Source organism: Eublepharis macularius, chromosome 6 (genome assembly GCF_028583425.1).
Source record: "Eublepharis macularius isolate TG4126 chromosome 6, MPM_Emac_v1.0, whole genome shotgun sequence".
Taxonomy (NCBI): Eukaryota; Metazoa; Chordata; class Lepidosauria; order Squamata; family Eublepharidae; genus Eublepharis; species Eublepharis macularius.
This window is the reverse complement of record NC_072795.1, coordinates 121,897,154-121,923,483: the sequence shown is the minus strand read 5'-3', so window position 1 is coordinate 121,923,483 and position 26,330 is coordinate 121,897,154. Positions and strand designations below refer to the sequence as shown.

At 41.4% G+C, this 26,330-nt stretch overlaps 1 protein-coding gene across 3 annotated transcripts in view; it reads right to left on the bottom strand.

Annotated features, from left to right (window-relative positions):
• KCNMA1 (potassium calcium-activated channel subfamily M alpha 1) overlaps positions 1 to 26,330 on the bottom strand; it is a 742,538-nt gene that overhangs the window by 162,225 nt on the left and 553,983 nt on the right. For all 3 annotated transcript variants that reach the window (XM_054982574.1, XM_054982573.1, XM_054982572.1), the window contains exons 17-18: positions 14,563 to 14,649; positions 9,420 to 9,496 (exon numbers count right to left, since the gene is read on the bottom strand). In XM_054982574.1, the coding sequence (XP_054838549.1) occupies positions 9,420 to 9,496; positions 14,563 to 14,649 (164 nt within the window). The remainder of the gene's footprint in view (positions 1 to 9,419; positions 9,497 to 14,562; positions 14,650 to 26,330) is intronic.

The window sequence follows — 26,330 nt, the reverse complement described above, 5'->3', positions numbered from 1 at the left end:
GATTATCTCCAATTCCAGCCACCACCTGGAGATTGGCAACGCTAGCCTCACTTGGTGCATGGTAAAGGAGAGGGGCACATGGTTGCTTCTCCACCATAAAAATGGATCATTGCCAGGGTAATCTGTCAGAATCAGGCCTCTGCCTCCCCTCTAAAATTTTAAAATCTAAATTAACAAGTGATACAATCTCACACTGAAATACATTTGCTCCTGGATTACTAATCAACTTATGAAAGCCTATGATTTGTGGCACTGTGACTCCTCCTCCTACTATTCATTGTAAAAAAATCAAACTCTGTATTCCAAGCTTTGCATAGATTTTAGAATTTGCTTACAGCTAGTTTGCCCAGGATAGGCCATGTTTTTTCCCCAGAGGGTGTGGCTGTGTTTCCTCCTATTTTATGCAGAGTAGACAACTCTGACTCTTGGTGGTTGATTGCTTATTCCAATTGTTATTTCTTTGGTAAGAAACGGAGAGGAAAAATATAATGCTCACAACCCAGTACAGAGTTAGGTCAGCTTAGGGATTCCAGACTGTCTCTGCCTTTTAACAGCTTCCCAGCAGCTTTTCCCATCTCACTCCTTCACAAGTCCTCTCCTCTCCTTCTCTCTTGCTATGTGACAGAAGGAGAATCCTGTGTATGGATTTATGGACTAGCTGTATACAAATCCTCTGAGAGGACTCGTATCTATCTGAAGCCAATGGCAAATCTTTGGCTTGGATCCAGCAATGTGCGGGCAGATATATGACTGGAATTAGAGCAGTTCTGATGGTGCAAGACCACGTGCAGTACCAAGTGCTTTCCTTCCTATCTATTATAGTACTCTGAAACTGGTTGTACAGGATATTGCAGAAGTGGAAATGTGAGTGGAGATATAAGTTTGACTTAGCTTAAGTAGCTACCGTGGTCTTTTCTTGCAGTTCCACTTGCGGAAAAGTGCTAGTGCAAGCAGAAGCTTTGTACTGGATCCAATAGGCACTCCTTAATGGTTCTGGATGCAGAGGAGTTAGCCGTGTTATTCTGTGGTAGCAAAATCAAAAAGAGTCCAGTAGCACCTTTAAGACTAACCAATTTTATTGTAGCATAAGCTTTCGAGAATCAAGTTCTCTTCATCAGATGCCTGATACAGAGACTCTGTATCAGGCATCTGACGAAGAGAACTTGATTCTCGAAAGCTTATGCTACAATAAAATTGGTTAGTCTTAAAGGTGCTACTGGACTCTTTTTGATCTTAATGGTTCTGGATTGCATCACTAGTGGCCTATCCATTCACTATGTATACAACCTCTAAAGGAAAGCTGGATTCAAAAGCTAACTTTACATCAACAGTCCTCCTTGTTCTATCTGAGAATCACAGAGAGAGGGTGGATGCTTAAAAAAGAACAACTGAAATCGGACTCTTCAATCTTTTACAGAGTTTGCTGTATCTACTGCATAAAAGACGGCAAATCTGATGTGAAATCTACTTATAAGACAACAAGGCACCATCAATTTCACTACTGCTTGCAGAGTGGTTTTTCTAATTATAGCCTCATCCCGCTCCCCTCTAGTATTTTAAATGCTGACAAATTCAAGTCTACAGGATTTTTTAAAAATTGCAACAGAGCTTTAGTACTTTGCAAATCCAGATGTGTTTGAGGGTGGAGGATGACACTTCAAAAAAAAATGAAGAATGGAGAATCAGGTAGGCCTGGCTGCTCTTTACTCTCATGTGATGCTAAGGCTAGGTCTTGGCTGAAGTCCTTGCAAACCTTCATGTCTGTTAAGAAAGTCTGTGGACCAAACAAGAAATGGCGGAGAATCTATGTGTATTTCAGTGCATGTTCACTATCTCTAAAGTGGAAAAGGGGTTTATTTTTCTAAAACACAAATGGAGCCTGTAGGTGAGGGAGCCCCCATCCTACTCATATTACCTTGCTGCACCTAGTTGCTTTCAGCAGCTCTCTTTCAGCCTAGATCCCTTCTGGAATTGGAATGATGTTGGAAGAAAAATGCTTCAGGTGTTGTCTTTTCAGAGATTAGTTTACGGTACAATCTTAAACAGAGCTATTCCAGTCTAGACTCTGTTTAGGATTGTGCTGTTAGTCTGCCAGGAAGTCCTAATCTAGCATGCAAAGCAGATATATTAGCTCTAAATTCTGTCCTGCAATGGGCTAGTTTTCTGATGAAGTCATGGTGTGAAAACTTGTGAAAGGTAAGTAGGTAGCAGAGAGAAGATTAAGTTCACTCAATAAAACTTTCGTAGTAAACTTAAGCACCTCAGAGCTAGCTATTATACAGATTGTTTTCTGTTCTGGACCTTTGTGACATCTGAAAGCATTCTTAACCGCCCTACTAACTCTTAATTCAAAATTCTAAAGAAGTAGGGTAGTTATAGTGACAATGGGCCCAAAGTTAAATGCCCAATTATTAGGGAACTACTTATCAAACATTAGGTCTCTTATGGCTTGGGTAACATTTGCATGACCCAACATTATGGACAGTGGCTCACTGAAAGTGGCCTGAGCACAAAATTGGTACCTTGATGGGTGAGTGTGGCTGGATCTGTGAGGAAATCCCACACAATTAGTCTCCTCTCATATGGCCTGGTCATGTGGGAGAACACAGAAAGGTTTTCTCAGAGTATTTAATAAGATGGGGAGGGGGGAACTGTCTTGGTGCAGATGCAACACAAAACTAGGGTTTATTTTAATTACTGTTAGTTTCTGAAAGCAAAGTTCAGCTTGAAGATGATGCTCAAGTCCTGCTTTGCCTTGACACATACTAGTTTGTTCTATAGAAAGGGGACGATGGTGGGGAACAAGCCAGGATTAAGTCACGGTATCTTGATCCACACAGCATGTGAAACCATGGTTAAGACTAACTGCGGTAAGCCACATGAAACCATGGTTCCAGATTCTAGTTTGATGTACACCAACTAACCGTATTAGTTTTATACTTCGTTAACAGGCAAGTTCCCCCGCTGTCCCTAAATCCTGAAAACTGTAGATTGGAGAAGGTGCTGAGAATTCTCTGTTAGTAATCCCACATCCTAACATTTGCCAGAGGTCCTTGGAGACAGGGAATATTAAACCTCCTTGTGGTATACATATGCCCCAAGCATGATATTTCAAAATACATCTAGGGATAAATTCTTCTTAAAGCAGATAGGCATTGAATGTGGATGGTAATTTCCCTCCACTAATAATGCATAAGGAATTAGAACAGGGTGATATTTTATAGATGAAAGAAATTTCCAATTAGGAAAATGAAATTACAGTTTTTGGGATGGGACAGGGTGGAGAAAAAGAGGACAAGAGAAGACAAGCTGAAAGACTGCTGTATTTTCTTCAACGCCACCCCTAACCCAGATGGGTGTAAAGAATGAGAAAGGTGTGGGTATGACGCCACTGCTACATGCAACACTAAAAAAAGTATAAAGAAAAGAACCAGAATACTGAACAAAACGAATACTCTCTACTGGAAGAAAGACAGGTTGGATTGCACTCAGGGCTACAGGGAACCCGTTTTTACTCACAATAGATCACTATCAGTGTGCAGTTAAAATATAGTAGGGGCCGTGCCGTGTTCCAAGGCAGCAAGAGGAAAAATAAATCAAAACATTGTCAATTATCAAAGGTTAACGCAATTTCCATTAAGTACATCACTGTACACATGATCTGGCCCTGGGGGACCCAACCCCCACCGTTTTTGGTAGCAGGTATCATGGCTGAAAAAGAATCATTACATGTTTATACAAAACTGGTTAATGCAATAGTGCAAGAATTCTGTCCACAACTGGAATTTCCATCCCAAGGTAGCTGTGACTGGTAAGAAGACTGGGGAGATCTCACCCAGTTATATAGATCTTAGTTGATTAACCATATCTATATTTTAAACTCGCATACATTTACATATGAATAAAACACTAGTTCTGATGAATAAACATACTTTTTTGTTTTCATATGATGCACATATTTTGCAGTGAACACAGTCAGAATAAGTCCTCCCTCCTGCGTGTGTGTGAGAGAGAGGGGTGCCTCTCCCAGCCTGGTGCTGCTGCATGCCACTCACGCTTTTGTGTATTAAGATGATTCTTTTAAAAATAATCAGCTGCCCAACTAACTACAGGCACCTTTTCAATTGATCTTTCATAGGTGAAATAAAGCAATTAATCGATTAAACACTGTAGTCCTGATAAAGATGTATTTAGGTAACTGCGATCTCTATACATATCTTAATACTGGCTCATTCCTGGAAACCTGCAAGGAAATTAAAAGGAGAGAAAAAAATCTGAAAGCATAATATACTGCGAGGGTCCCATAATCATCTGGTGTGTGGAATTTTCACACCCGAATTTCTTTTTGGACAACGTGACATGAAAATCTGCAGATTACACAAAGGGCAGGGAGAGGAGGAACGGAAGGGGGAGGCAGGATCTGTGAAAGGAACGCGAGGTTACTCTAATTATCTCTGGCTCTGTGAAGACGCAGAGCTCTGTGCTGAATTATTAATATTAGGCCTAACAGGTTTGGACAAATAGCTATGTAGGTCAGGCTCACTTTTAGACCCTGACAATACTGAAGCTAATGTTCAGACAGCATCTGAAGGGACGTGAAACCTCAGATGCATTATTAAAGAACATGGCTTTCAACTGTCCCAGGAAGCTGCGTGTAATTAATGCCACAATAATTAAGATTTCCTTGTAAAGAAGACATTCTTTCAAGTTTCATTCACCTGGACACACCGGTTTATTCTCGTGCATTTGTTTCATCTTATGCATATTTTTTCCCACACAACGGATCCTCATTTTTATTATGGTGCTCGTTAATTAGCAAAAGCAAAGGGGGGAACAGAAAAGAGTCCCCCTCAGTGCCATCAGAAATAAAGCTGAGAAACTCTAAGTTAGGGCTGCAGCCGAAGTCCACATGTTGTAGCTTCACCCAGTCCGCATCTCTATTTTTCAGCCCTAAACTGCCTGGTTGCCATTCCACTGCAGAGTTGCCCAATTCTGTCCTACGCAGAGAAGAAGGCAGCAATGGGGTGAGGCAGTAGACAGGCAACCTTTCTTTTGTCCCTGAAATGCTTCCATCCTCATACCATCTCCCGTTCTGTGCCCAAATAGGCTCAGATACCCCACTGAAATCAGTGGATCTACTCATGTGAAGCACTGTGTATAACTTCCATCAGAATTTACCAGAATTCTAGGTGCCCCTTCTAATTTACAAAAGGGAACTCAATAGTAAGAACAGATGGTCTGAAGCTCAGTATGTAGCATCTCTGATGAAAGGGTATTTTGGGTAGCAAGACTGAAAAAATCTGTCTAGCTCTTGGATGGCCGGATTCAAGACCTATTACGAGCAAGAGTACATGAGCAGATTTCCAACTGTGTTCCATGCAACACGGGTGTTCCCCTGAAGCTTATCCAAGAGGGTTCCTCTCTGGGAACATCTGTAACAGCAGACAAACCTCTTCAGAGGACAAACTGGCCACCATTGCCAATTTCCCCCTGCAATGCCCAGTCCCAGAGGCATACTGGATGTGTTCCAGGGGATACTCTGTTCATGCAGGTAGGGTGAGTCCACTGAACAGAATGTCCATGCTAGAATTGTACCCAGAATCCTCTGCAGCACAGAAGGGCATTGTGTCAAACAGACAGAGGTTCCTGAGAATAGAGGGCAATGTGAAGTCAACAAAGAGGCAAGAAGGTTAAGGCCGTTTCCACACTACTTACCTTCATCCGGAACGCTGCGGAACGTCGTGAAAAGATAGTGTCTTCTCGCGCGAGTTTTGTGTGACATCTTCCACGGTTTTTTTGCGACGTTCCGCAGCGTTCCAGATGAAGGTAAGTAGTGCAGAAACTGCCTAAATATTGCTAAGTTGAGTGGACCAGTACTCTGAACAAGGATTGGGAAAACCCTTATATGATACACATGCATACTCTATGAGTCTCTCTACACAAGACATCTGACACGTGTTCTTGATGTGTCAGGAGAAGCAATGTTATCTAGGAAGTGTGGTTTTGAAAAACAGAGCCAGCAGAGATCGCTCCGGAGGGGACGGATTCTCTCACAGCCCTCTGCCACCTCTGGCGTCTCCCCTTCTGGAGCCTTTGCCTTACTGAGACTTGCTTAATTCAAAGTTTTAAGCAGTGAGAGCAGCAGGGTAAAAGCTCCAGAAGGGGTGACAATCCAGCATGCCAGAGGGCAGCAGATGGGAGGATCACTCCACTCCAGAGTGATCTCTGCCGGCTCTGTCTTTCAATACTACACTTCCTGTCTAACATTGTCTCCTGACACTTGATGGACATACGCCCCGGCATCTCATGTAGAGAGGCTCTATATCTGTTCTATTTGTTTGTAATTTGACTTAAGAGAAAACAGTGTATAATTTTAATTGTCATTAATTGATAATCTAATGTAAGACAAAATCCACATATCTTTTATTAGCATCAGCCTAAAAACACAGAACCGTGTGCATGGTTCTGTGACATTAGGCTGGTCCTAATCAAAAGTATTCTGTGGATTGTGTTCTTGGGTTTTGGATTTTTCTTTTGGACCAGCATGACTGACAACTTCGTTGAACCTAACTTATCATCTACTTTCAAAAGATCTTGATCAACCCAATGTTAGATTTGAAAATCACATCGGGGTCATGAAAAAAATCTTAAGTGACTTAACTGTCCTCACTCTCAGTTACATCCATTGGAATCAGTGAGATCTGAGCATGCATTATTAGCCACAGGTTGCAAACTGATGGGGCATCAGTTATCACAAGTTGTGAGACACCAGCTGCACACCAAGCTTGGGGTTAACTACACCACCCATGGCCAAGTGGCCTTTTCAATCCACAGCCACCACTTTTCCACTGCAAAGAGGCGGAATATTCTGCAGGTAGAGTCTGGCACCTGCAGGCAAAATAACCTGGATGCAAAGAAAGCTGCTTCTTATCCCTTCTCCCATATGCCATTCCTCCACTGCAATTCTTCCTCACCCACTAGCATTGTACACTAGGCTTCTGGGGCAAACATGCAATGTGGAAGTGGGATTTGGCGGTGCCATATGCACCTCCAGCCAATGTGCACTTGTACGCAGGTAGGCTCACAAGAGAAAGGGAGATTAGGAAAATGTTCCAAGGTTTGATTTGCTGGTCAGTGCCTCCCCTTCCTTTGATCCTCTTAACCCATCTGAGTGATCTGATGCTGAGCACAATGCTTCCGACATCTGTCTCCTTTGTCATCCCTCATTTTATTTTGGTACCTGTCCAGCATTTTGTCATTTGCTGGAGTGACGGACGCTTGTAGTCAGTAGACTTATTCCTTTGATACAGAGGGCTGTCAGTTCAGGCTTCCCAAGGCATTCCTGTGTTTCTAAATTTATCTTTAGCCAGAAGGCCTTTCAGAGGATTCATTTCCAGTTCTTTCACTGCCCTTCTTTACCAACCCAGACTACCCTTCTCCTTCTGTTCTTCAACATATTGCTGTACTATTCTTAAAAAGACTGAATTTTGTGATATATGCACCATATATAGTGCTAATCTAAGTGGCAGGTTCCACAATCAGCAGTAGGAAGCAGTGAAGCTTTTCCTGGATTTTTCCAACTTCAGCCTCCCTCCTCCCCAAAGCAACTCCTTGCACATAGAAAAGTAGCATATATCAGGGAGAAAGTTATGCTGGTTATAGTTCTCTATTTACAGGGGCATTTACAGTGCAATCCTAAACAGAGTTATTCCAGTCTAAGACCACTGATTTCAGTGGGCTTAGACTGGAGTAATTCTGCTTAGGATTGCACTGTTAGTTTTGTTGCAAGGGGGCATTTGAACATGCAACCTTATGACCTGACCTTTACCTGCAACTGGAAGTACAGCCCAGGAAAAATTCCAGTCCAGGGGAAAAAAACCTTTATAATTAAATTCTTCTAACTGTATAAAAAGGCATTTATAGTAACTCTGTTCAGGATATGGTAGAACCGTGAATTCAACAGAAAAACATGAAGCCCACTTAAATGAAAATGGCTGATATCAGCTGATATCAGCACAATTTCATCATGTGTGTGTTTGTGTGTGATAAGAACATGTGATCTGGAAGGAATATGGGATTCTTATCAAACTGCAAGACTGCCCTGATAAAAAGATTGTACATGATGAATTCACCCAAAGGGTGATCTTCCAAGGGTGAACTTTATGTATTGTGAGATGATTTTCTCCCATACATCTCACATTAGTCAAAATAGAACTGGGTGGCCAGGAATGAGTTGTTCAGTAAGCCTTGACTAAAATATATGGCTGATTCTCATGGATTTCTAGCCACTAGTACCACACAAGGACATGAATGTGTGCACTGCCAATGGTGTGCCACAGCGCTCTGCAATGCTGACTTTTAATCTACTGCTGAATGAAGGGCTTCTACAGGGTTTTCAACAGTTGAGAGAAAGTTATCATATGCCTCTACATGACTACCCCAGTGCACGGCACTAGCCAGAACTGTGGCTGCCACGCCAAAGATCTAGATCAGCTGGTGGGACTGCGGCTCATGCAGCACAGAGCATGGTAGCATTGCCATGAAAGGAGACTATATGAAAGGACTCGTCTCGTGGCTGAAGCAGGGAGCTCCTCTGAGCTTTGTCTCAGTGGATGAGCCCATGAACAAAAAATAAATTCAAACAGGAAAAAAATATAATTTTCATACATGTTTGACAGGAATTCTCCTCCACTTTAGTCCAGAGAGGTAGCTGTGTTAGTCTGTTGAGGCAAAAATAACCCCCAGTCTTGGGGCACCTTAGCGACTAACAAATTGTTAGTCCTTATGGTACCACTAAAGTCTCTTATTTAAATAATTGATAGGAACAGAAATTCATGGAAAATTAGACTCAAGAGCAAGTTACTGAATTTGAAAAGGATCAGGACTAGAGCAAAGCTGTGTGTCACCTCAGTATCTCAGTATTTCATTGCTACTATCATTAAGAGGTTGAAAGTTGATACTTGCTTTAGGAACTGATGAAACTTGACCCCTTTGCCTATGGCAAGGGAGACCAAGGGCAATTAATGGATTTTCATACTGCATGGGTGGAGGTCTGCTTCAACACAGCTAAATTAGTTATCTATGAAGCGTACTAGTGGGTGGTGGAAAATAAACTAAACATTACATATTAAATATAATAATTTTTTACATGTACATGTAATGGGATAATTATTGGAATGGTTAACTTGGGCCCCAAAGAAGTTTTAACAATGATGCAGGCGCAAGCAAAATATGCGTGAGGTAATTTTTACAATATTTATGAGTCGGAATTACCCACTACACTTATTGACCAGGTTGGTAATATGCAGATTTCCTAGCCTCTCTCTTCAACTGTACAAAATGCAGAAAGAAGACAGTCTGTATGGCTGAGCAGCACTTTGAGAGGGAGACCGTGGCCAGGAAGCGGGCACATTACTTACGTCGTTTGCAGCCACACTTTTTTATCCTTTTGGGATCTGTGATGTCATCGTGACAGGCCTTGCAGTAAAAATATGCCCTGGAGAGGAAGAGAGAATGGAAAAACTGACACATTTCTTAATCCATACAAATGAAATTAGTCCCACATTTCCTCCTTCCTACAAGTGCCAAATTAATGAAACATGCCAGCACTAATTTCCTCTAATCTTTTGAAAGGTTTAGACATTTAAAGAAGGAAATGTTTGCTACAAGACAATTAATTTCAAACACAAGGCTGGGTGATTTAAGTTCGTGCTTCTTTTAATAAATTTAACTCAAAAATAATTGGGGGAACAGTTAATAAATATGACATGGTGGGTCAGATCAGTGGCTTTCATCTTGGAAAGAAGAATCCAAAGTGACTATTATCCAAACACAAAAGAGACAAAAACCCTGGCCTTCGCATGGGGTATCACAGGCTCAAAGCCCCCCGATTTCTGAGAAAGGGATATAGAAGTCCATTTGTTCCACTTAGTTTCACTTAGTGTAATGTTCTGGAGGAATTTTGATGTTGTCTTGAAATAAATGCAGGACAGCTGTAATTATTTCTGTAAGCGCGGTATCTGGGTAACTCCGGCGCTTTTCAGACATCGCTTTGGTTTCTAAGACACTGTTGTGCAAATAAAAGTACTTCTGCTTGTGTGTGCGGTCAGGCGCATTTTCTTCCTTCGGCACTCCCCCCCCCCTTTCACAAGCTCTCTGGTGTTCTCAGCATTCTGAGGCCAATGGCCGTACTCAGTCCTTGTCAAGCTGTTGTGAGGGCGAGAGGTTTTTTTCCGAATTTGCAACATAATATTTTAGTATGCCCAGGGTTGTGTGTGGGGTATACTTCCTTCATGACAGCCACTCAATCGCAATGTTTGCTATTAGAGAGAACAAGCTAGGGGTTTGCAAGGGTTCTGTCCAGAGGTAGGGGAGAGGATTTTGAAACTTCCTCTCGCACACAAACTCAGAGGGGCTCCCCAAGATTCTATACAGACTCAGGGGCTTGAAAAAGCCTATTTCCCCACTTCCCTCTGAAAATGACTTTCAGCTGTCCTCCACAGTTCACATTTCCAAATGGATGTCGCATCAAGCTCTGAAGGGTTTTTTTAAAAACTTTTTTCCTTTTCACTCATCTTTTTGCATACATGTTGAGTCCCCCTGAAGGTATAGAGACTCCAACCAGTTTATGACTTTATCATCAGATATGCTGGAACAAGCAGGGGAAGAACAAGATATCACAGCTGGGGAAAATGCTTGGGAGATTTCCCCTTTGACTCATCTCTCCTATAGCACTGCCCGGTGAGGTTCAGGGCTCTCAGGAACCTGCTGATCTAGGCCAAAACCTAAGAAAGGTGTGCAGGGACGATGGTGCTTTTGACCTCCTCGCTATGTTGCAAGACAGCATTTGGGAAAGGGCTGTGAGCACTTCACAGGCTCTAAGATGCTATCAGCTGTTAGGGATTTGATATGCCCATTTTTTCTTCCCTGCTTCTGTTATCTATTTCCCCCCCTCCATTGCTAGCTCCTAGCAAGCAAGGGCATGCTCAGTCTTTGCTGGGCTGTTTCTGTGTAGATGTTGGTTTTTCTTTGCTTGTTATCCTGAGTACCTGAGGACTGCTCTGGGTGTAAAGTAACCCCCCCCCCACCACCACCACCTTATTTGTGGGGAAACCTTCAGATCAGCACAGGACCATCGCATTTTAGATGGCCCAATGCAATGATGATAGACCATGGGTCAGTCTGAACTGCCTTCTTGGCTATGAATGCATGTAATACATCGTGTGGTGAGATGCTGCAAAAGTAGAGGTTGGGATGGCCAAACCTTTGTGATAACTGCAACTCTGAAGCAAGAGGTGATGGGATGAAATGCTGGGCTAAGGGTGGGGAAAAATAACTTGAGTGTTTCCTGTGTGGATTGAGGCTTTCTTCCAGTTCCTGCTTCTTCAGGATGTCCAAGACTATTTCCATATATAGCAATACAAATCCAAAATCTGGTCTAATGTGTGACTCTCTGTTCTGTTATTTGGCCACACATGTCCAGCAGCACACCAGTGGGTGTGAGAAAAACATGGGGACTGTGTGTACAAATGGAAGAGTTAATCAACTGAGATGCATGATTCTTTCTTCTCTCCAAAAGTGTGAATCATGCATAACCATACTGGGAGAATGATCCCCAGGCTCAGGCATGACATCATTTGCACATCAACAAGGGTGTGCAAATGAGGTGTGACAAACATGAATAGTTTCAGCTCCGCCTCTCCTGGGAAACAGCCAATGAAAGCTGTTGGAATATTAGGGCTAGAGACTGTTGGAATCCATTAAGGCAGAGTGTGTGTGTGTGTGTGTGTGTGTGTGAGAGAGAGAGAGAGAGAGAGAGAGAGAGAGAGAGAGAGAGAGAGAGAGAGAGAGAGAGAGAGAGAGAGAATTTGAAGCTGCTTAGAGTTGAAGAGCATTACTGACACTTGATGGTATCAGGTGTCATGTTGGGATGTGCATTTTTATGAGTGAGAATGCCAACCAAGATGCAATCTCTGTCCACATATCCATTCCAATGTTATATATGCCATCAAGTGTCTGCAATGCCCAACTCTCTATATTAGACACACCTCAGTCACTTTGCAAAAGGACATTAATCTGATACCAAAAAATAGAATATTCAAAAACTTGTGGGAGAACCATTTAATCTGCCAGGCCACTCCATTGCTGACCTAAGAGTAGCCATTCTCAAGCAGAGACGCTTCAAATGAAAATTACAACGTGAGATTTCTGAAATTGAGTTTATTTGCAAATTTGGAACAATGGATCCCCCAGGGCTGAATCAGGACATAGGATTTTTTTCACATTACAGATGCTAATTTTACATACTTTGCATCCATATTCTATCCAGCTAATACAACATGTATTATAGCCAGCTTCTTGACTATCTAATTTGCAATACCCCTCCCACCCTCTTCCTGGACTTTAAAAACTCCTACCCTCTTCCACTTCATGTTTCTGATGAAAGGAGCTTTAACTCTCAAAAGCTCACACCCTGGAAATCTACTTGATCTCTAAGGTGCTACAGGACCTGAGTCTTGTAAATAAAAGTTACTCTTGATTCTGTTTTAACCCTGCATGGTTTGAAGTTATTGGCTAAGAAAAAATAAAACACACACATGAACAACAGACATCTTGGTCGCAACCAATGGGCCTAAGTTAACTGAATAGTTAACTTAGTTATAGAGGGATTATAGAGGGAAGTTAATCCTTCCCTTTCTCAATACCTCTAGGCAGTAGCTAGGTGAGGAGTAGTGAATATAGGGAGCTCGCTGCCTGTCTGTTGGAACCTCTGGGAAGAGGAACGAGAGGACCTGGTGTGAATTTGGGTCAGAGCTCTCTGCCAGATAAATAGAGGTTAGACAGGTGGCATTTTGTGACTGCCTTTAACTACCTGTAAAGCCCCAAACCTGTATATGCAAGTTTATGATGGGTTACATGAGGTTTATAATATCATTCAGTGATACAGTGAAAGTAGGCAGAGAGAGATTTTCTTCCTCTAGCAATTCTAGAAGCTGATGAAATTGATCAGCAGCAGGTTCAGAAAAAATGAAGTATTATTTCACACGATGCATCATCGATCTAGGGAATTCCCTGCCAAATGATGTGGTGACGGCAATCAACCACTGTGGCAACACAAAGATAACACTGTAGGTCTTGAAAGTGGATTTTATAGTGTGACAAGAGTGTATAAGGAATGTTTGAAAGAGAAAGAAACCCCAAAAGGTAAAAGAGCAGCTTGAGGAGAAGAAAGCATTGAAAATGCTTCCTTTCTATTGTATAATAAATATTAATTTAAAAGGCCCTTAGCTCTGACTGGATGAAACGGAGCTTATCATCCAGGACTGGATGAGAGAAAGAGACGAGTCTTTTCAGTTGGAAGCTAAATGACAGTTGGCAAAGGACGGTTGGTACTTGTGGGTTGGGATTACCTGAAGGAGGGAGAGCTCACTAGCTCCGCCCCCATACATTCATTCCCCGCCTCACAAAATTTCTGGCGATGACCTTGGGAACAAGAGATTTGAACGATAGGACAAACAGTGTCAAAAGTAGGGCATAATGTGTGTGAGCACATGCGTTAAATTGGCCTTAACTAGTTGCTTTTTCTAAAAGGGAAAAAAGCCTAACCTGGTTCACTGTTAACTATATATTAAACACCAGGTTATTCAAATGTAAAAGCTGGACGGAGATCCAGTTTATATAGTCCTCGCAGCGAATGCCTTACTGCTCTTCCAAAGACTGTCTTTTAAGAAAGGTGCTGGATTGTATGAACGAGGAAAAGACCTCTTACTAAATTAGCAAGCTTTGGGCAACGTCTTAGGAGAAGAAGGTTATCACAGGACCAAGTGCCAGTGGTGTCAGCAAGTGGATATTAGATGAAACCAACATTCCTGCAAGTTGAGGGTTTTTAAGATCCCAGAAAATATACCTATGGGACCAACTGGATGCTGCAGCAACTAGTTTATAAAGCTTTCAAAAGTATATTCAGGCGGGTAGCTATGTTGGTCTGCAGTAGAAAAGCAAGGTTCAAGTCTGGTAGCACCATAAAACTCAAGATGTCCAGGGTATAAGCTTTCAAAAGTCAAAGCTCCCTTATACTCTGGACATCTTGTTGGTCTTTAAGATGCTACTAGTCTTGAATCTTGCTCTTTTAAAAAGGGTTACGCCTCTCCATGGTATATTAAGGACTTGATAGCTATGATAGCGAAATGAAACAGCCATATTTAGGGGCAATGTATCAATGAATGGAAGAAGCTGGAGGGCTTGGGGAGGACAGTAGCTATTTCTCCTTATGATCTTTCTGCAGGCTTCTCAAGGAAATCTGGCTAACTACTGTTGGAAACAGTACATCGAATGGAATGGATCCTCAACTGGAGACTCTCTGTATGAATACTGAGGGTTTGCCCCATCCCATTATCACACACAGAGGACATCACAGGGGGCAAATTCTGAACCATTTTTTAAGCATTTGCCAGCAAGGTCAATATGGGGTGGCTTTAAGTTGCATAGTATACATCATGTTAACTGAAGCAGAAGAGAAGAAGGCATAATTAGTGAATTAAATTCGACAAAACAAATCCTTACCTTTTTACTTCTTTGGCATCGCTTGCAATGAAGAATCCTAAGGTGCCCTCTTGAATCTTCACTTGGTTTCCAGGATTGATTAATATACTGCCCGATGAAACAAACAAACAAAAGTACCCCATTTTTTAAAATAAAAAAACACACGTAAGAAGATAATGCCATTAGATCATGCTGCTTTTCAATTACGAAATCAAAGAAATCATTTAAGCTTTGTTCCATTATAGGGGGCCCATTACTCAGAATGTTTTTTTAAAAAAAACTAGAAACAATTTTACTGAGTTTCAAATCTGACCAGGGCATCAATATAAAATATATTAGGTATTTTAAAAAGTTAAATCAGAAACGATGGCCGGTGTTATATCATTAACTTCGAGGTCTTATATTAAATCATTCTGTATCTTGCATTGGGGGGGGGGAATCTACCAAGCCCCAGAAAAGTTTTGAAGTCTTGCTTTTATATTAAAGGTTGACAAAATCATCATGATTAGTGAAAAGGGAAATGATTTCCAAGAAAGAGTTGCTTGAAAAAGTCCTCTTCTCGTATTTAAAGGTACATGTTTCCATTGATGTCAATTTCTGTTAAAACTGAACATTATTAATGGGCCCCCTATGAGTATATGTTCCGTTATTTATGGTATAATACACACACATATATGTACTCAAGGGGAATGGTACAAGACAACCAGTTACCATTGCTAAAGAAAACATACAATGAGTATAATGGTTAATAATTCCCACATCCTAACACCCCTTCTCCATATGTACCTAATGGATAAAAATAAATTACTCATCTTTGTTGGAAAATCAAATCAGTTATGTTTGAAAGGGATGCATTATGAGAGCTGATTTCTGTGAATCTGATACATGATGATAAAATCCGGCATTCGGTTAGTGTGGAATTGAGGCAATCATCAGCAGAAACCTTGTGCTAACCAAGGGATCTTGGACACAGTATTGCCACTGGGATATAGGGTCAATACTGACGATCATAGGACAACTTATCACAGAATGCAGGCATGTAACCACTGAATTCATTAACTGAATGCATCACCCTGCCAACATTGAAGGAGAATTTTATCTCAATTGCTCAGAAATGTGAGGAACTGGTAAACCTCCCCACAGCAGGATGCTGGAGACAAGCAATTTACCACATGGTAACACACAAATATATATACTGTGGTAAGCAGGCAGTGAGTCCCCTGTATTTTCTTGCACAGAGAATCTTGCAGGAATGATTAAGATATGTGAGTCTCCAGGGGTTTTAGCATGTTAGCACTGATAAAGGCTGGGAAAGCTTACTCTAGTGTGGCATCCTAACTTCATGATGAGCATGGGTGTTGCTTGAGCACCCATCTCAATGGCATCCCAACTCCCATGGCTGAGAAACCAGATTTTCTTGTTCTAATGAAGAGGAAGAGATATTTCCCCAGCATTAACAGCCGCAGAGAGTTTGGCTGTTACTATAGCACTGTGTTGTGTTGTTGACTCCAACCATCAAGAATTCCACTTGGGCTGGCAAATTCACAATTAGTTTGGATCTGCATAGCCCTAAATTCCAGGCTACACCAAATTCTCCAAAATCTTTCACTACCAGTATAAGAAATAGGACCCCAAAGGTTTCTGATAATCCTTCTTTTTTAAAAAATTATGTTCTCTTATAATACTCGCCTCTACTCTTTTAGGCATTTTTTTTACTTTTATCTCTATCATCTTAGATGGGCTAATAAAATGGATCCTCTGAACTATTTTGGATCTTCTTTCATTTCCTATGGCAAAGTAGTTTAATAAATCTCTAGGAAATGTGTCGTTCTCTTAAGTTAGAGGAGAGCTAACATCCATGCAATATTTGTAGAAAGACGTCCTGTAACTGGAACTGATTTGCACTTAACAGAAAACATGTTTTCAAGGGATGAAGTAGATAAAAGGACAGTCCAAGCACATACGTATGAACAGATGGCACAAAACAGTGCAGGTTAGACACAGTACAGCCTCCTAGTTCCATTTTTTCAGAATAACTAAAACCTAATATTCAAAAGAGTATCAATTTTACTACTAATCTGGTTATCTGGAATACTTCCAAATGAACTGAAGATATTCCAAAGCACACTGTATGTGCAGAAACAAAGGTGATAGGTAGAGAGTGCTTTTCAGATATCCTGCAATTTTTCATATGGCCATATCTTGCAGAAGCAAAATGACTGATATAATTGACGTGGAAGGTACACACTGATATGTGCCCCCTTCTCCTTTATAGGTCAATACACACAATGGTAAGTATCGGACATGACATCATTGCTTCCTTTTCCTGTCAATCATATGAGTACTTTTGCACTAATTGGCTAGAGTACTGGAAGTAGAAATAAGAACAAAGCCACTTTGATAGTCCAAAAGCAATGGGGCATTATTTGAACCCTTAGTTTCTACGTTTGGGGAGGGATGGTGGCTCAGTGGTAGAGCATCTGCTTTGTTTTTTTTTTAAAGCCCTCTATATGTCCCTGGCCCTATTGTGTAGATTTTTGATGTTCACTCTGGGGCCTGATTTTGAATTAGATGTAATGTGTGGACAGGGTAGCAAACTCTGGTTTGTGACACAGAGCTGCAGTTCTCTGATGAGAGATATATGCATTTCCAAAAAAGTCGATTCATTTACACATTTTCCAGGCTGCATTTAAGAAAAAAAATCTTATACGTACCGGCACCTATAGAATGCAACATGTTAAGGAACCCTCAGCTGTCCTTGTGCTTTATGTGCTATCAGCTCATTGGTTCCCAAACACATTCCTAGAATTGTGTGGTTTTTAAATTATACTTTGAGCTTTAATTTACAGTGGAGGCCACAATGCAGTAATAACTGCTTCCTGCTTCTAAATGAAATAGTGATAATAAATGGTATTTTTACATGGTAAGAGGAGGAATAATATTACGGGAGATTTCAGGGTTAAGTTTAATAAAATGGTGGGCAAGCCACACGATGCTCTCCCTCAACCACCTTAAGTGATGTTCTTTGTTGAAATCCATGTGAAAATGGGGTCTTCAGAAAGAATCCAACTTATACTTGGATCCCATGTAAACTATTGACTAAACATGTGGTGAGTTGCAACAATAAAGTTCAACTGGGGGTGAATGCCTCACAAGGCCCAGCACCACATGGATGTTATAATAGGACGATGGCGATGAGGGGGGGCCATTACTGCCGGAGGGAAAATGCAAACCTACCCTTAGCCATGCAGGATCACATGGTAGAACACTAGATACATCTGCATGAACTAAATGGCCTAATAGTACCACAGACCTGAAGCCTCAGTTTAGAGTCTGTGGAACTACCTGTTGGGAGATGTATAAAAAAATTAAGTGGGTTTTAGTCCGGGGGCTGGGCTGCGGACCCCAGGCTGCGGACCCCAGACAGTTTTAAATATGGAAACTTCTGTTTAAGACATTCAACTATTGTTGTGATACTAAGCCAAAACTGGTAAATAGCTACTCACTAAAGATAAAGTTGCCAGTATCTTCTGACTGAAAAACTTGTAAACTTCATCTGTGCCCAGACAAAAAAAACACTAAGGGCCAAGCTACAAGTGACGAATGACACTTGAACGGCAAGTGAACAGACTCACGTGTATTCCTCCCTGTTCACTTGCGCTCCACGTGATCAAGTGTAGTGCAAGTGGAGTGCAAGTGAACAGGGAGGAATACACGTGAGTCTGTTCACTTGCCATTCAAGTGTCATTCGTCACTTGTAGCTTGGCTCTAAGAGACCCATGTAAGCCACCCAGAGCCTCCGAAGGGTGGTGGTGGGGAATACAGGGACATGATGCTTGTAAAATAGCATTGCTATGCCTTAGAGTAGAGCATGGTAGGAAGATATCGACAAAGCAGGAAATGCAAAGAAAGAGATTACACCTGCTAAACTTCTATCATGCAGTTAGGGATGGTACAAAAGAACCTTTTAGGTCAAGAGTAAGCATCCCCAGTTGAAGGCCAACTCCTGGCTCTTTGGTTGGTAAAATGTCCAGATAGCTAAGTCTACATCCATATGCTGTATGTCTAGGCATATAAAGAGCACTGAGACACACATAATACCTATGTATGTATAGTTTGAATTCATGTGTAAGACAAAAGCCAAACATTTGACTGGATGAGCGACAAAAACTCTATGACAAATAACTTCCATGATACGGTAGATGTGCTGTACCATTCCCCATGCAATTAAGATCACAACAAAAGATATTATTCACCATTGCATTGTAATAGCCATATTTAATTTAGCAAACATGGGATGTTCTTGATTAGTTATCACAAAAGTGGGCTGTTGTTGTTGTTTTTTCTTTTCGGATCCATGCTGTGCCCAAACGAAAAGACAGGTTGCAATGTGGCAAACAGCGAGTTAAAACAAAAATTTGGTCACTAGAGCAGCTATGAATTATAGATGGACTTTTTTTTTATCTTCATGGATTTTTGCAGCTCTTATTGACAAACAATGTGGAAGGCATGCGCACACATCTCACTGGGGAGCTGTGTGTCTCCCAGCTACCGCTTCTTTCTTCTGGGTTTCCTCTGACTGATGTTAATATAGATTCCACATATTTATATTACACAGAAAAATTCCACTACAGACACGAAAGAGAATGCAGACAACAGGCAAGGCAGCTCCATTAAAGCTACAGAATACTGAAGCTCCAGTTTCACCAAAGCAGACAATCACAAGAGCTTGCTCCCAGGGGTAAAAGCCCTTGGATAACAAAAAGAAACACAGATTACACAGTGTTGGTTGCTTTAAGAGGAACATGTCTAAACTTACGCAAGCAAAATGGTGTCGAATGCAGTATGTTCCCAAGCATTGAAATCATCTGTTACTCATGGTCATGAATCAGATTAATGAGAATAAGCACAACATAATGCCATTTTATTCTGGGAGCAAGCCAGTGCATTTTTTCTTTAAACCACACACATTTCTCACATAGCTCAGCATGCCTTTATCACTAGGTTAAAAATTACAGGAAAACAAGAAGCCAAACAAGAGGGTGCAACAACTGCAGATCCTTGAAGATGCCAAGTGTTGCAGTAACTTCTCTGCAGTTGGATCATATGAATAATGCCAAACTGACAGGAAGCTACCTCTCTTTTTTCGCATATCTACTCCAAATCCACAGGAGAGAAGGACTAAAAAGAAAGGATGTTACACACTGTACAGAGGGGTATGACAGAAACAGGAGAAGAGAAAAACAAAAACAACAAATGTGGAGGTGTGCAGTTCAAGAAGAAATAATAACATGTCGAGGATGAGAAAGATCCCAGGGTGGGCACCCTGAGAAGGTCATAATAGTAAAAAAAGAAAAGAAAAGAAACTAAGAAAGGAAGGGGATTTGGTAGTTCATGCCTTACTTATTTCAAATCCAAAACAGCAGGATGGCATGTAAGCTAGAAATACCGCTGAATATCAGCGTGCTAAAATAATACGCAAAACATGCCAGCACAAGTTGGGGAGGGGGGATGAAGCCAACTCATTCAAAAGTTCCAATCAATGACCACCTATGTTGGAATGAATATGAACATGTAGTCCAAAGAGCTACCCGGTGTGTAAGGATGTGAGATATAGTAGCATCAAGCGTGTACCATATTTCAATCCATCTGACCCAATGTTCTATCAAAAATAATAATAAACCAAAGAAACCAAGGCAATCATCCGTTATTAATGAAAGGTAAAATGAAAAAGGACATGAAGTACTGTGCAGAACATGTATGCTGAAAGAGGAATCTAGGGATATCTCCATAAAGACATGAAGGAATACAAAGACAATGTGGCAGCACAAAGGCTAATAGACAGGGGAGCAGACATTGTTGCAACACAAGGTAAATAAAATGGGGGGGGGGAGCGTTGAACAGGTGAAACAGTTTTCCTAATGAAATAACCTGATGCACCCATAGTGTGGTAAAACAAAGGCTAAAACTTGTATCTAATTTTTTTTGTTTATGTATATATATATATTTATGATACATTATAAATATTTCCTGCAAAGAAGTTAGTGCATGAGTCACAAGAACCAACAAAGAAACAAACTGTTGCTATAGAGTTCTCTCTCCTCTTTGAAACTGGGGGGATGGGGGCTCATATATAAATATACATATATATGTATATATATGTACATATGGACATGTATATATAGAAAATGATATAAATATATATGTATATATATTGAGAGAAAGATAGACAATGGTGTTATCTTCCTGAATTCTTGGCAAGGGGTTAGTCCTGAAGTTAGGAGGAGTGAAGGTAGGGCTGAGGTTGGAAGGAAAGGTAACGAAGAGGGCATACCGCTTTCGGCTTCTGCAAACGACAAGAAAAAAATTGCAAATCAAACACTTTAATAAAAAATCAACTGACACCAAAACAAAGGCAAAAAAACCCTTTCATTTCAAATCCTCCGAAGGCTGCAACATTTTGGTTCTTTTTTAGAAAAAGGTTTTTCTGCAGAAAATGAGGATAACAAATAAAATGCAGAGACAGGGAAAGAGTTTAACAAAGGCATAAAACACTGGGTACATGAGAGAAGGAATGCCGGTCATCTTTCCATTCTCTTTTCTTCAATGAAAAAAGGACACAGTAAAACTGTATCTGAGGACAGAGGGTTTGGGTTGGACAAACTGGTTTTTGCATTCCAGTGTTGGAACAGCTAGTTTTTAACAAAAGTTTTCATCAACTTTTCTTTAAAGATGCTCTCAGATGGGATGTTTCATTCTCCTTTTTTTACTCCTGCCATTCTTGAGGCTTCAGTGCTTCCAGAAACTTTGGAAAAGTTCAGAAAGGTGGGTCCAGGTGACCCACACTGCAGAACACTACTATACACTTTGGGGGAAGCCTGCTTGATTCATACAATACAAAAACCTTGTGGTCATCACAAGAACTTTGCATCACATGTGCTGGGCATTCTGTGCTTCCCAGGCACGCACAACATCAAACCAAATCAGGACCATGACATGCATGGAAGGGGCCTGAGATGCATGCCATTGTGCTGACCTAAAATGGCTGCTAGATTGGGCGGGAAAACTTATATGTAATGATGCCTACGCTCACATTTCCTAGTGGAGCAAACAGTGGCTTCTCAGGGCAATTTCAGGAGGGAAAATGGTGCGGGGTGAAAGGTCAAAGATCCTCCTCTTTGCACACTGAGGTACCATCTGAATCAGGCCTACAAATGCCTGGGAATTACAGAACTCCCAGTGCACACATTATACAAAGTGCATGCGTTATACTTCACATTGTGTGAAGTGGCCCTAAAAGGTTAATTAAAATCTTTCCCCTAAATACATATTCTTGTTCCACTGATTTCAGCAGTGCAGACAACGTTATAACACTTGATAATCATTGCTCATGAGAGACAGAATTTTGGTTGTGTCCTATTTCAAAAACCTACAAACCTCTTTGAACAGAAAACACAGAGGGACAGAAAAGAAATCAAGATGTATATTGACTGCAGCATGCTGGGTGGGAAATGTAAGCATCATATCAGCTTTTCAACTGGCGAAAAGGGGAGGAGAGGGCTCTTTTGGCATCCATAAAAGCTATGTTGGGGATTGAAAGACCCATGAGGACAAAAGCCACATGGGATGACAGCTACAGTGAGGAAGGGGAATAACTGCGCAAAGACTGAGCGAAGAAGTTGGTAGGATCCAACCTAGTTCGCCTAGGATAGCAGTGACTAATGTGGACTCTAGGGAGAAGGCATTTAAATGATAAATATTGCCATAATTCAATGCATGACAAAATAATAACCACCAGAGATCTGGTTTAATGCTCTACAAATGGTTTCTTCTAAAATACTAACTTGTGGGCTCCAGGACAGTACTTACGGACACAAGATGTACACCCACAATCCATGTACAATGGTAGGAAGAAGGATTTCATTAGTACTTATGAATAAGTGATATGAAGTCTGTGAATTAATATTATATATGTTTATATGTTGTGTATCTATATAGTTAAATCTTCCAAGCTTTTGAATGACTTAAGCCATGAAATACCAGGGTGTATTATAAAAATAAACGGTCTAAAACTGATCCCATGTTTGCAATGTTTAGATGTCCCGATCTTCTTACTATTGTGCTCTATTTTGAATTCTACGGATCACGTGAAAATTTTAAATAGCTAGGCTAGGGTACAAAAACACACACACAACTATTGTCCATCCCATGGGGTTGGACTTGCATTTTTTGCCGAGCAGCATCTCTCCCACCCCACGTCTCATAGCAAAATGCTTTTGAAACGGACTTGCAATATGGCATATCAAAAGTCCCAATGGGCATCCTGAGTGATTAGTAAAGGTGCCAACTCTGTACCAGGAAATTCCTGGAGAGTTGGGGCTGGAGCCTGAAAAGCATGGGGATTAGGGAGGGAAGTAGAGTTGCCATTCCCCCAGTGGTGCGGGGGGATCTCCCATTCCCACCCTCCACCCTCAACCACCATTCACCTGGCCAATGGGGGGAAAGGTGAGGGAACAGACCTCCAGGCCATGCTCCCAAGGTGGTGTGATGTCTTGCCCCAGAGTGACGTCAACATGCAGGTCCAAGAATGCTCCTGCGCTTCATACGGGGCCAACTAGGGCCAAAATCGGGAATTCAGAGCCCAAATCAGCCAGGTGTGAAGTACACGCCTGCTGTCAGGCCTGTGCGATGACATCAGTTCCGTGAAGTGACATCATCATGCAGGCCTGGGAGTGCCCCCATGCCTTGCACAGGGCCATTTGAAACCCAAATAGGGAGGGGAAAGACAGGGGGAAAGGCCTACAGGGCGCACTCAGGGGTGGCACTCCTACACTTTGCACAGGGCCAATTTAAGCTTCAAATGGGCTGAATTGGGCACATGCTCCCAGGCCTGCATGATGATGTCACTTCCTGGAAGAAGAAAAAGGTGAGTGCCGGGTCCCCTAACTCCCGCCAGAAGGGTAAGGGGACCTGTGGTAACCCTAGGCTAGTCCCAAGAATCCTGGTAAACTAAAGTTCCTAGGGTTCTTTGTGCTGAAAACTTCTTAGTGGTAAGGTTCTTGCTCTGCTTCAAGTTTGGGAGAAAAATGGAGGCAGGATGCTGGCAAAATGGAAGAGGAGGGAAAATAGCTGCAGGAACAGCCAGGGCAAAGCATTGTGGAATGGGACAGTTCTTTCAGAAATTTCAGCAGACTCTCTGAAGAAAGTTATTAGGAAAGAGGGAATGCATTCAAAATCAATATTCATCCATGCCTACTTTGGATCTAGTGTAATCATAAGCATTTTCATCTTTCTAAGCCCACTGACTTCAGAGAGTTTGTAAACATATAACTCTGCTTTGGACTGCACTGCAAATGGCTAAGAGACTTCTCTATGATGCAACATCGATTGACATGTTTCCAGTGCTGTTTTGCGGTGACGGATTTATTTCAGCTCCCTCTGAATTTCATAAAATCACCCCAATTAATTTAAAAGAAAGACAGATTATCCCATTTACTAATGAGGTGTGAATGTGGGAAGCTCCATTTTTAATGTTTGTTAGTAAATGGCAATAAAAATTACAGCAAAGAATCAGAGCTTGGATTCTTCAACATGAGTAAATTAACTTATGTAAGCATTTGCTTTTAACGTTGCTCACCCATTCGTCATTCTAATAATGAGCAGAATTGCTCAAAAGCAAAAGCTGGCTTCACATCTGCTAATGCGTCAGAGGGCTGCTCAGTGGAAACGTTTTGGATGTATCATTGAAGAAAACTTTTTAAAACCTTTCAAATTTGTGCTTTTTTTTAAAAAAAGGCACCTTTGAAATACACAGGTCTTATTATTTGACAAAATAAGACAAACACTGGAAATCACACACACACCCTTTTTACGTATCATACATCAGCCAAGGGTTACAGGAGATATGTAGGACCAAACATATGTATGACTTTGTTCCAAGCAGAGTTTTTAAGTAGTAATTGAAGAAGAAAAGAAATAATAGGTACCAAATAGGAAATCAATCAGTTTGGAAGTACAATCCCCCACCACTTCAAGTTTTCAAAAAAATGGTGACAAATTTGGCAGAATCCTCGTAGGGTCTCTCTGAGATGGCTGCTGTACAGAAAGATTGTGTTTAACCACCATCTGATGGTTGCTGGGAGGAGAATGTACATGGGTCAAGAGAGACAGAGTGGTCCAGTGGTTAGAATGTCAGAGTCAGGCTGATGAGATCCAGGATCAAATTTCCATTTTGCCATTAAGCTCACCAGGTGACCTTGCATCAGGCACTGTATCTCATTCTAGCAGACCTCACAGTATTATTTTAACAATCAAATGGAGGGGGAACAACTATATATCGTCCTGAAGATGAGAAAAAAGAGTGAAACAAAAATGTCATGAATAAAATAATAAATAAAAAGGACGATAAAGGCCAGTATTAGGTGCCAAGGAAAGTGTATGTTATAACCCAAATTACTTATCTTGTTTTCAGTCTGTGTTTGTTTTCACAAGTATCGAAAAACACTTTCCATTTTTTGCCAATTTTCAGCACGTTACAAATGCATTGGCATTCTTCCAGCATTGTTCTTCTGGCTCAATATTCCTTTTTAAGCTTTGGCCTCATAGCCATCAGGCTCACTGACTCTTATTGCTGTTTTATGCTATTAGTTGTGGTAACCCACATGGCTTTTGCTGATCACATCATGAAGCTCTCCTTGATGTGATGAGATGATAGACCCGTGTAAATGAAACAAAATGGGTCACCAGAGCCAATCAGACTAGAAGACCACTTGAAGAAATGAGAATGTCAACTATGAATGAGGAAAAGGGTACCAAAGAAAAGGCAAAAGCCCTAGGAACAGAAGCATATTTGCATGTCAACAATAGCTACATAACTTCCAAACACTAATCTGGTCATTCAAAAGATTAATTCAGAGAAGTAACTTTAAATTTATTTATATATTTATTTACTTCATTTATACCCAGGGTTGCACCTGAAACACTGTTGGAAGAAGGGGTGGGGACGAAATCCAGACATGACATCAGGACGCTCTAGGATTTGCCAAAAACTCTATGGTTAACCTTGGCGGGGGGTGGGGGTTGGCAAATCCAGAGCACCTCTCACCTGGTGTCATAACATCACTTCCATGTTTCTCCTGAAGTGAAATCAGCATGCCATCATGATGTTGACATGCTGTTCCCCTCTCCCCACATGCTCCCAGGGTTGCAGGCTGCAACATGGGCAACCTTATTAATACTCCACTTTTCTCCTCAGGAGGGACCCAAAGGAACTTGAAACACTCTTCCCTTCTCCATTTATCTGTACAACAACTCTGTGAAGATGAATGTGTGTGACTGGTGCAAGGTCACCCAGCAAGCTTCCATGGCAGGGTAGGGATTTGAACGGATTTCCCAGACCCTCGTCCAACACTCTAACCACCATACTACACTGGCTGTACATCACAATCAAACTATGCATTTTATAGTTCTTTGGGAAATAACCTCCTCTTCTCCTCTCTAGGCAAGAGCCAACATTGTAGACAAAGGGCTGGACTTGGGCCAAACTAGAGTGTCTCCAGAAAGATCCATCATAGAGGCCCCTGACTCTGATCTAAGCAATAATGTGGGAGAAGGGCTGCTTAACCCTTTCCTATATACTTATTCCACTCCCAGGGGGAAAAAAACCACCCATGGATCAGTTATCCCTATGCAAGGTTGGAAAGCAGCCTGGGGGGCTATTTTGATTAGGAAAAATGACCCATTGGAAGGGTGATACCCGCTTTCCTGGGCTGCTTTGCTAACAAAATCCA